At 39.8% G+C, this 12432-nt stretch overlaps 2 protein-coding genes across 2 annotated transcripts in view; both read right to left on the bottom strand.

Annotated features, from left to right (window-relative positions):
• The window catches only part of LOC141428019 (uncharacterized), a 28194-nt gene extending 18010 nt beyond the window's left edge, over nt 1-10184 (bottom strand). Inside the window, exon 1 of the mRNA XM_074087698.1 lies at nt 9911-10184. Within this exon, the coding sequence (XP_073943799.1) occupies nt 9911-10166 (256 nt within the window). The 5' untranslated portion in view covers nt 10167-10184. The remainder of the gene's footprint in view (nt 1-9910) is intronic.
• Nucleotides 419-1265, bottom strand: LOC141428018 (uncharacterized). The gene has a single exon (XM_074087697.1). It carries the CDS (start codon nt 1222-1224, stop codon nt 493-495), a length of 732 nt encoding a protein of 243 aa, XP_073943798.1. The 5' UTR covers nt 1225-1265; the 3' UTR covers nt 419-492.
• Nucleotides 10185-12432: the final 2248 nt, after the last annotated feature.

Here is a 12432-nt window from a genome sequence, read left to right as displayed (position 1 = left end):
TAGTTTAAGATAAGTTAGTTTTTGCATTCCTCTCTTTACTCAATTATTAATTAGAAATAAATTTGTACTGGTAAAGAAAAAAAGCAAAAAAGCCGTGGTGGCCTAGTGGTTTGACCTATCGCCTCTCAAACAGAGGGTCGTGGGTTCAAACCCCGGCTCGCACCTCTGAGTTTTTCGAAATTCATGTGCGGAATTACATTTGAAATTTACCACGAGCTTTGCGGTGAAGGAAAACATCGTGAGGAAACCTGCACAAACCTGCGAAGCAATTCAATGGTGCGTGCGAAGTTCCCAATCCGCAATGGGCCCGCGTGGGAACTATAGCCCAAGCCCTCTTGTTCTGAGAGGAGGCCTGTGCCCAGCAGTGGGACGTATATAGGCTGGGATGATTGATGATTGATTGAAAGAAAAAAAGAAAAATTTTGTAATTATCATTTATTACCTAGAATAACAACAATTACACATGTAGATAATTCTGATCTAAAGCTAGAGTCACTGAGCCCTGCTGTCGTCGGGGGTGGCGGCAGCGTCATGCACCGTCGTCTTATGCTCGGCGTGCTCGCTGTGCTCGCCTTGGACCACATCTGGGTGGGCTTCATCTTCCCGGTATGCTCCAGCACCAGCAGATATCGCCGCGGTACCCGCTCCGTAAGCAGGCGCGTAGTGTGAACCATACTGCGATTTAACTAGGTGTCCAGCCACAATGTTGGGCGAACAACTGAGGAGCAGTGGCACGTTGCAACCACGTACGTTCGCACCTGGGAACACGCCCACAGCACCAGGAGACGCTGCTTGTGCAATCGGCGACAGAGCGTGCCCGGAGTAACCACCAACGCCGGCGCCATAACCTCCAGCAGCGGCTTCGTAACCACCACCGCCCAGAGACACGTAGCGAGCCATAGGCGCGCTTTCTGCTGGTTCCGTTTCTGAGAAGTTCATGGTTTCAGCTTCGTCTCCAGTATTTTCTTCAAATTCGTCCGCTCTGTAGTGAGGAACGCCGTAGCCGCCATAGTGCGGTGCTCCGTAGCCTTGTATCGGTCCGAGCTGGTATGCAGACGGTTGGTGGTAACTATGGACGGCGTGTATCGCACCAGCGCTTGCGCAGGGCGATATATAACCCCCGTACCCGTGGGAGCGTGGACGGCGCAAGAACATCCCGTTGTTATAAGGCGCCGCCACGGCAGCCGCGACCAGGGACAGAACACACGCTAGCACGACCTGCATTTTCGAGATGTTCAACTACTGTGATCACATTTCAGCATTCGACAATATTTATACATTTTGCAATCGAATTCGAACTCCTTAGATTGCATTCTGCGGTGGCCGAGTTTATGCATACACGAAATTATTTAAGTTGCAGGCAAAACAACGTTCCGGTACGAATAAGCTAACTACGCGTAAAACGTTTCTAGCATCGACCTCAATCGAAATTGAATATGTGGAGTAATTTAAATTAAATATTTTCGTATACATAGGTATAACGTAACGAAGTATTTTCGTATGGGCAGCGGTGATTACTTGCCATCGAGTGACCCACATGCACGTTTTTCTTTTTTTATCTCATAGCAAAAAGTAATGCAGCATAACATATCGCCGCGTTAGAAAACCGCTTTCACCGTAGTGTGCCAACCAGACTGCGTTTAAACTACGTTGCCACAGGCAATAAAAAAGGCTGCACAGTCCTCTTTTACAGAGTAACAAAATAAACAACCTATACATTCCACTTTTTAACTCATACGCAAAAAGACAGTATTATTATATTATGTATTTGCGCGAGATGTTACACGTCCACCGTAGCTCCGGCGAACATAACCTTGAGCAGCGGTTCGTAATTTAAAACCGCCCAGCGATTTTTATAAAGACATAAAAACTTAGCCGTTTCCGTTTCTTGATTTTGAAGTACACTGGTTTTCATCTTCGTTCTCCTTAGTATTAGGGTTCTTAAATGATACCATCTGTAGTTTAGAGAACGCCACTTTACCGTCCAGCAATATGCGGTTTTGCTATCCATAGCCCATAGTATAGGTCCCAATGCTATGTAGCATATAATTTTTGGTAACTATATACGGCGTAATATATTATCGCAAAATTACAGCTTTCTAGCAGGCCCTGTAAAGCCCGGACCAAAGTCACGCATGAGGAGCATAAGTGCCAAAATGGACGGGAACCCTTAAAATAGTTAGTTACAACACTTTTAATAATAATTACAAAAACAGATTGCATTACAGGAAGTCACTGCACACGCCAAAACCACGCTAAAGGCGTTGCCCCGTTGCGCTTTTCAGAGATTTTAGAAATATGGCGCTGTGACAATTATATTTTGTTAACGTACCTATTTCAAACTTTTTTGCAATACGAAGTCTCGAAGTAGGCAGTTTACATTCTGCGGTGGGCCACCGAAACCGTTGTCATAGGCGAAACGAGTTAAGTTGCTGGCAAAACAACTGTTCCAGGTCCGAATAAGCGACCTGCGCTTCCAAAGTTTGGGAGCATCGACCTCATTCGAAATTGAATCTGTGCGAGTCGAATTTTATTTTTTTATTTTCGAAAATTGGTATAACGTAAAACGAATTATTTTCGTATTGAAGCCGTGGTTACTGCTGTACCCACATGCAAGTAGGTTATTCCTTTTATTTAAATCATATTAAAATCTGTAACAAGGATGAACAAAAACATGCCTGAGAACCATCGCTAGAAAACCTGCTTTCAAAGAAAAAAACCGCATTCAAATCGATTCACCCGTTTAAGAGCTACGGTGCCACAGACAGGCACACAGACACACATAGCAGTGAAACTTATAACACCCCTCTTTTGCGTCGGGGGTTAATAAAATAAGTTGCAGTAAGTACCTCTACATTACAGATAAAACTCATATTAAAAAAATATTATTATTATTATTTTTATTTCATGTTCAAAATTACAGATAGAACTATTAAAATATTATGTAAAACCGGCCAAGAGCGTGTCGGACACGCCCAAAATAGGGTTCCGTAGCCATTACGAAAAAAATAAGTAATATTTTTCTAAGGATTTAGTATTTTATACGGAATCTTCCAAGTGTAGGTATATTTTATACCTTAGGCTGCTATTTACTCATAAACTACTAATAATTCTCAAGCAAACTTAGCCGTTATAGTTTTCCTTGAATGTTTGATATACACTACCATCCAGATTTTTTTTCAAAATTTTCCACCCACCGTTCGTCGTCGTTCGTTTTAGTAACCCCCTAATGGTTTTAAAAGACCTATCCAACGATACCCCATACTATAGGGTTAGATGAGAAAAAAAAATACCCCCACTTTACGTCTATGGGACGTAGCATATATTTTTTTTTTAATTTTTATTTGTATCATTTTGTCGGCATAGTTTATTTATGTATCCGTGCAAAATTACAGCTTTCTAGCATTGATAGTCCCTGAGCAAAGCCGCGGACCGACAGACAGGCAGACAGACAGACAGACATGGCGAAACTATAATCCGGAGCCAAAATGGCAAAAACGGAACCCTTAAAATGAGGTTACATTACAACATTCCTTTATTATAATTAATTACATTTAAAAGTTTACCATGAGCTTGCATTAGCAGGAAATTGTCATAAGGAAACCTGCACACACCTGGAAAACGATGGTATGGCTGAGTAAAGGCCATTGTTCCAGATCCGCACTGGGCATGGCTTAGAACTCAGCCCAAGCCCTCTCATTTAGAGACAAGGTATGGGCCCAGCAGTGACACATAGGTATATGGGAGAAAGATTTGTTGACACCTGATACCTATTGGAGAGCAAAATTAAAGAACTCTTGGCAATTATAGAAGTCCTTGCAAATTAAGTAGGCAGAAAAGTATACTGTAGTCAACCAATTTGTTTCTTAGGCCACCATAAACCGTTATCATAGGCAAATAATTACACGAGTACGTGACAACAAATTTCCGTGTGACTCACGCCTATATTATAGGTACTTGGAAAATGCAGAGTTCCCGAAGAAACAGCGCGCGATAACCGAATTCCACGCGAGCGAGTCGCGGGCAAAGGCAAAATTCATACATATAATCATACCTACAAATTTGTACGGAAATCTCGGTGTGCGAGTCCGGATCGCATCGGCTGGTCATTTCATACTTGTATGAAAAATAAAATAAAAATAAATCGATTTGAACTATACGTATTACTAATAAGGAATACGTCGAAGTTAAGTTTCGTAGCCGTTACGAAAAATAAAGAATTTTGTATTGTGTGCGAAATTTTCCAAGTAGGTAGATACAATAAAAGTACCTACTAATTCTCAACTATAGCCGTTATAGTTTTCCGTGTAAATTTCCGTGCACAAGGATTACTGTATCGAAAAACGTCTTTAGAAAACCACAATAATTTGAAAAGACCTATCTAAGGGTATCGTTACATTTGGTTGTTTTTTTTTATGTAGCTAGCTGAACGTGTAAAATAACACACACGCTACTTATTCCCTTATGTACATTCCCACGGCATCGGGATAAAATCTTGAAATTTCAACTGCTGGTTTAGACATAAACATAATATTACTAGAGTTTATGGGTTTAGACTTTAGTCAAGATATTTTTTTTTACAACCTTAATGAAATCTACGATGTGATTTTGGGACTTTCCATGGGAATTAAATAAGATGACGGAATTTCAATTCGACTGGCGGTTCTAAAGAATTACGGTGTGCGAAACCGCGGTAAATGTCTGTAATCCTTCCTACTAATATTATAAATGTGAAAGTTTGTGAGTGAGTGAGTGAGTGATGTTTGTTACTATGATTGGTTTTTGGAGTAGTAGAAATAAGCAATCTGAGATATGTATGCATAGGAAAAATCGTGTCTAGATTCCTGTCCAGCGGTGGTGTAGGGGTTATAGCACGCAGCACGGATTGCTGAGGACCTGGGTTCGATTCCCAGCGCTGGTCTCTTTTTCTGGTTTTTCTGTGCATCCATGTCTCAGTTTGTATTTTCGATATGTTTGTTACTTCTTCACGTTGAAACAGCTGGACGCATTTGGATGAAATTTGGCAAAAAGTTAGTTTATAACCTGGATTAAAACATAGGATACGTTTTATTTCGATATTCCCACGGGATAGGGATAAAATCTTGAAACAACAACTGCTGGGCTTAGAGTCATAAAATTTGACCATGATTGTTTTTAATGTAACGTAAATGAAAGCAACGATTTAATTTTCAGAAATTACCACGGGAATTTTTAAAAATCTCGGAATGACAATTCAGCTGCTGGACCTAATGATTTACGTGTGCGAAGCCGCGGGTAAACACTAGTATAATAATAAATAATAAATATCATGGGACACTTGACACCAATTGACCTAGTCCCGAACTAAGCAAAGTTTGTACTATGGATACTAGGCAACGGATAAACATACTTATAAAGATAAATACATACTTAAATACATTCATTATTCGTATTATTCATACAAAAAAGTATCAAAATATATATGTATATTCAAGTATCTCAAAGCTTGTCAATTGTGTTTTGTTTCTTTTCTTATACAATAAAGAGTTTACATACATAAAAAAAACACATAGGCTACTTTTTATCCCGATGTTCCCACGGGATAGGGATAAAATCTCGAACTAATAACCGCTAGGCTTAGGGTCATGAAATTTGGCATGGGTGTTTTAATTTAACGTTAATGAAAAACCACGATGTAATTTTAGGGAATTCCCACGAGAATTTAATAAAATCCCGGAATTTCAATTCAACTGATGTATCTAATGATTTACGCGTGCGAAGCCGCGGGTAAACGCTAGTTAATATATAAAAGATGTTCCGGCTGGCAAGGTAATAAGACAACAACGGAATTATTAGGCAGCGATTCATCCAGAGGGATATGTTTTTCACGAACCAATAGAAACGTTTCATTTAGGTACTTGCCTCGTTTCGCTCAGCTGTCTCCACCAGAGCAGTGCTGTGCGAGGAAGGTAAATGAAGCGTTTCTATTACATCTCGTACATCTCTGGTGGAAACGCAGCCTTAGGGGCGTTGCATGAATGCAAGTCTCCATACGATGTTTTTTCTACGCTATCATAATAATCGACATTTAACATTTCCTGGTGCCGTTACTCGTACAGTCATGTGCAAATAGATATCGACACGGCCATAAATACAAAAATATGTATAAACTAGCTTTTGTCCGCGGCTTCGCCCGCGTGGAGTTCGGTTATCGCGCGCTTTTCGATCTGGAACTGTGCATTTTTCAGGGATAAAAGTATCCTATGTCACTCTCCGGCCCCTAAACTATCTCTATGCAAAAAATACACAAACAAAGCCGGACAAATATACACACAAACATACAAACACACACACATTCGCATTTATAAAACTAGTATATGGATACACGACCTTAATATTAGGTGCATAAAGTCGTGTAGATATACATATCCGTGCCGTGTTCGGCATCTTAGCACTTGACTGTACCTTCATAGTTTCATTATCACAAATCGCAAATCACTATAATTATAATTTGTTCTTTGAAACCATAGAAAACAACCTACATTTAATTACTTGACCTGAATCGCTTTTACCGTACTATGGCATTTAAATAATCTGCATTGCAATATTGCTGGCAAGGCCGAAACGTGAGTTATTTCATAACAAGCAAAACCTACTTAGCTTTCTTTGAATTTAAATGATAATTCATCGTAAAATAATTTAACAAATCTTGAGTTTTATGTCATCTTGTCATTCTTTAACTGAATCAGAAATTTCAGAAAATTTAAAGTGATCTTTTATCAAATTAAGTAACATTTACACAAAAAAAATTGGGTACCGAACTCAAAGGATGACAATGGAGCCCTAATTACTCTCCCTATGCTGTCCCTTTTGTTCGTTTGTCTGTCAAAGGGCTGTAGGTCTAGAAATGTAGGTATTAGATAGAGCTAAAATTTGTACAAAACAGCCTTTGCTCGCGGCTTTCCACGGGTAAAGTAATAAGCCTAGCAATTATATTGACATTTAAGAATTTTGCGTTACATATACCTACTTGGTGAATTTCATTAAAGTTGCATAAAAAAACCCAAATCTCGCCTCATGTCTCAGGTGTCTTTTTTACTTTTTACACGTGCTAGGTTACTTTTTGCCGGGTATGGCCTGTAATACGAGTAAATAACAAATATTAGTTCGTACTCAGTTCGTCAAAGTGAACAACATTAGTTAAGCTACTTTTAAAAATAATTGGTTTTTAAAGTCTATTCGAAAATGCAATTTAAAGCAAAATGTTTATTTGCAGGGTGACAAGCGACACGACAGTTGGGTTCTAGGGTGGTGTATGAAAAAGGGAAAATCTAAAGACTATTATTTGTTCAGTTTGACGAGTACGATCGATGTTTTAATTATTTGCTCGTATTATTTGTACATAGACGTTAAGTTTACTAAAATTTTGTAATTTTCTTCGCAATTTTCTTAATTTTTATTTTCGACGTAGGACGTCCACTGCTGGACAAAGGCCTCCCCTAAACTATTAGGGACTTATTTTCTTCAAGGTATTAGATAGAAAACTTCAAAAACAAACAGTACCTAAATCGGTAGTCTCGGCTTACTTATATCATCACCATTATCATCATCATCATCATCATCATCCCAGCCTATATACGCCCCACTGCTGGGGACAGACCTTTCAGAGTGAGGGTTTGGGCCGTAGTTCCCACGCGCGCCCAGTGCGGATTAGGAACTTTACATACACACACACCATTGAATTGCTTCGCAGGTTATTGCAGGTTACCTCGCGATGAAAGCTCGTGGTAAATTTCGAATGTAATTTCGCACATGAATTTAGAAAAACTCAGAGATGCGAGCCCGGGTTTGAACCCACGATCCTCTGCTTGAGAGGCCTAGGTCAAACCACTAGTCTATCATTACCATGGCTATAACAATAACCCCTACCTATTACAAGATCTACCTATCTATAGTACCTACCTATCCATAAAAGTTACGATTCACAAGTTTTCTTAAGTATATTTTCTTAATTATATCATGATCTATATTAAATCACAGGAAGGATCAATAGCCAGGTGAATACATTGACAAGATTTCAACATTCAAATAAAATTTTCCTCAACACCAAAATTCATTCGGGGGAGGCCTATATCCAGCAGTGGACGTCTTTCGGCTGACATGATCATGATGATGACCATTGCTCATTCTTAATTTCGGTAACAGCAATATTATTTGATCAGTATGATAATGATAAATAGCTTACCGTTGTGATTTTGTTACAGTTGAATAAACTACGTCAATTCTTACAGTGGGTAGGTAGGTACCTACTCAAACGTTCTTTGACCCAAATACAGATTATATGGTGATAAGTGATAAATGATAATATGAGCGGCTTGCATAACCGTTACGATAACTTATGACGTCAATTTAACATCTACCGTTAATAAAATGATAAAAAGGCGCAAAATTCTCGGCAAAAGGTGACCATACTTCGAAATAACATTTCATAACCTAAATAAAGTACTAACTTGTGTATTGTTATGACGTCAACTAAGATTACGTAGGCAATGTAAACATCTCTAAGAAATACCGGATGTGGCCTGTAACACGGGCAAATAATTCAAACATAGATCGTACTCGTCAAACTGAACAACATTAGTTCAACGACTTTTAAAAATAATTGTTTTTTTTTATTACACTTAAAAATTTATTCGAAGAAGCAATGAAAAGCAAAATGTTTGATATTTGTAGCGTGACAGGCGACGTCAGTTGGGTTCTAGGATGGCGTAGGTACATTGAATTTATGTTTTTTTGTTAGAAAAAAAACAAATGTTAAGTTTTGATTTTAATTAAGTGGGACCCTAATGATCGAATTACCGGTGATCTATATAGCCTCAGTTTTTAATATTATCCCCGGTTCTGGGCCCCACACTGTATGTAATGGGTATCTACGATACAAAAGCAGAATCTAGGGAGCGGCTTACAAAATTTCTGATCGTTGAGTAAACTTTGTAAAAATCTACACTGGTTTTAGTATTTCCGGTGTTTTTGACCAGCAGGGAAAATCGAAGTTCGTGTCGTTCGGTTCCTATGACACTTATCACAGCACAGGTACTATATGTTTAATACGAGAGCGAGAGGGACGATACGATACGAACTTCGATTTTCGAACTTCGGAGTAGGCCCTCAGAGGTGATCATTGACAATGAAACCACCTCAGAAAGTACCGTGAGGCTCACTCATATTTAATGAAAATACCGGATAACTCACGTCTTAAATCGAGTTTGGCTCGACAGGTTTCGGCTAATTCGTACCTAGTCATTTCACCCGCCGAGTCGCGTTGCTCCGTTAAGAATGGCTACGAATTAGTCAGAAACATGTCGTGATTAACTCGATTTAAAACGTGATCCGGTTTTTTTATATATGAGTGGTGATCATCAGAGAGAACGTTAACGATACATGCAAAGCTATAAACGCATCTACATTAAATAATTTATTAAATCAGGCGATACTTTGCGGAGGTCCATATCAATATGAACTAAAAACAATTATTTTGCTCACATGCGACCTTATGATAGCTACGACTGTGCAACGAAATGTGTGTTCATGGAACTCCTCCACCTCCACACTGTAAGAACACACACAAATCACAAACCCGACTAACATCTGGTACCGGTGGTGATGGTGAACGGTTGTGTTGCTTTGAGGATGAATTCTGATTGAGATTGAAACACGTCAGTCCATCCGTTTAAAGAGCTACGGTGCCACAGACAGACACAGAGACACACACACATACAGACACACAGACACCCATAGCGCTCAAACTTATAACGCCCCGCTTTTTGCGTCGGGGGTTAAAAATAAGGGCTGGCAAGTTTTTTTCCCGCTTTCATTTCAGTTGCAAAAAAAACTTACAGAAGCACACTCCACAGCAATATCTTATTGTTACCTGGACAGTTGCGAACCAAGACGCACTTCTTAGAGTGCTCGTCCCTCAGAAAACCGGCCTTGCACCGGCAGCCGACGCCGCACTCCCACGGCAGGGGGCAGCGCACCCCACCCGCCCCCAACATCTTCATATTAAGACACGTCGGAGGACATCGCCAGGTGCACATGGAAAACTCCTCGTATTCTCGAAAGCATGCTGAAGTGCGGTAACTCCAACTCGAAGTTATAAATGCGAGATATAGTAAAGGTTGTAGCATGACGTGTGTTGTGTTGAAACAGTGGTAGTCATAAAAATGTATATAGTTACAATGCAACGATAGATTTAAAGCAGATTTCTTGCATGGCATATTGAGCTCGCTATGAAGAGTACTGATATAAAAATTCAATTGGTTTGCTTGTTTTTGCTTGATTACATATGACTAGGTATACCAACATATTAATAGTTAATTTTGACGACCAGATGGCTGGATTTAAGTATGTATCTATCTATATAATTATATTTATCCGTTGCTTAGTACCCATAACACAAGCTTTGCTAAGCTTACTTTGGGACTAGGTCAATTGGTGTTAATTGTAAAAAAAAAAAATTGAACACGGGAACGGGTGGAAACCTATAGGCACATTGTCTGGTGGTCACGGTCATTCATAATTTTGTTGTCGGGTTAGAATTACACCTCTCCATTTCTTCCGTGGATGTCGTAAGAGGCGACTGAGGATATAGGTTAAGGTATACCGTAGGCGACAGGCTAGCAACCTGTAACTATTGTACCGTTTTTGTCAATCTTAAAACCTAAAATTGCTAAAAGTGGCTCCGAAGTGGTAACGTTTCGTGTGCTCTGCCTACCCCATTTGGGAATACAGGCGTGATGTTAGTGTGTGTGTGTAAAATTTCTAAATTCAAAACATTTATTCTGCCAGAATGCTGCAAAGGGCTCTTTTACCTACCTGTAACTTTTTTTGTAACTACCAGCACTTTCGGAAAGACCATCATTGCCCAGAAGAAGAAAAAGCTGCCCTGCCTATTCTCACATCAACTAAGGTCTTCAACGACACCTACGAAACGGGGCTGGTCGGTATTATTTTAAAACCGAGCACGGCATCATATTACTTATATATACCCCCTAACTACGAGTAAGGTATAGGTACTTTTACAAGTTTTCAAACCATTCTAACTAAAGTTTTGTTTATGATTTAAATTCGGGTTTTATTTCAAGATTGATTGATTGATTTTAGAGAAGCTCGGTATTTCGGCACAGTTGCATTTCGTGACTCGTGATCATGGCGCATGCAACTGTGCCGAAATATCGAGGTTCGCTAAAATCAAGGTACGCGGAAGAAAACCCGAATTTAAATCATAAAATACAAACTGTGACCGACTCGGAATGAACGTCAGTAATTTAGTACAAATGTTTAGGTCGTACATTATACAAGTTTTATTATTTCGTCCATCCGGGTCGACAATCACAACTCAACCGAGGCCGCACCTGACAATCTTAACATGCATTTTTAAACGAGTCAGGGTGTCAGTCACCAACATACTTTAACATCTTTCTAATAGTTTACGTAGGTACCTATTTGTTTAAAAAATTCAAATTAATCTTCTTCTAGAATACCTATATAAGTATTGTAAAAATCTCATGATTTAGTAACCTTCCACAATCTTTCAAGTGACGAAATCCATTTAACTGAAAAACGTGCCGTCAGCACATCTACAAATCTGAATCATGTCTAATTTATCTAAACACTATCTCCGCATCTTGATATTCTAACGAAACAATCGATCCTGCCGATTACAATTCCTTTAAAAGCGAATCATTTTATCAAAGTCATCATTCAAACAAATCGCACCTGATCTCATCTGCAGTCATTAGAGAAAAATGAACGGGCTCAAAAGCGCTGTGGTGCTAGTTCTAGCAGTGACTCAAGTTAGAGGTCACTTGGTATGGAACGATCCAGAACTACAACCAGTACAGGGACTATACGTCAAGCCATCTAGCGACGGAATCTCCGGAGATCTCTACGTAGCAGCCACAGAAGACAATGGAGTCCAATCCCAGTGGTTGACAGAGCAGCCTGTAAACTTCCTGCACGCTCCGTCACAGCATCAACATTCAGCAATTCCTCACTTCGCTTCAAACAACGATCTCTCTGGTGATGAAACATTGATCGCTACTCAAAAGCGCGCTGTGATCAACGACCCATCTGCTAACTACTACAAACAGCATGCTGGAACCCCAGAAACTACCTACACGCCATACAATTATGCTGGCATTCAATCTCCTAAAACAGAAGCGTTACCCGCCACCGAGAGTTCTCAAGTGCAGGCAGCACCAACCCCTGCTGCTGTTCCGCAGTACTCCCCATACCATTACATGTATCCTCACATGATGTACGCCGCCTACGCCAGTGCTGTAAAAGCCTATCAAGATGCTAGTAAGGGAAGCGAGGACTCTTCTAACAATAATAAAATCACCCCATACCCAACGGCCATGTGGCCCACCACCTCCTATTATCCTATGCAAT

The sequence above is a fragment of the Choristoneura fumiferana genome, chromosome 5, assembly GCF_025370935.1.
Source record: "Choristoneura fumiferana chromosome 5, NRCan_CFum_1, whole genome shotgun sequence".
NCBI classification, from domain to species: domain Eukaryota; kingdom Metazoa; phylum Arthropoda; class Insecta; order Lepidoptera; family Tortricidae; genus Choristoneura; species Choristoneura fumiferana.
Note: the sequence above shows the minus strand (reverse complement) of the source record. Positions and strands in the feature narration are given on the sequence as shown.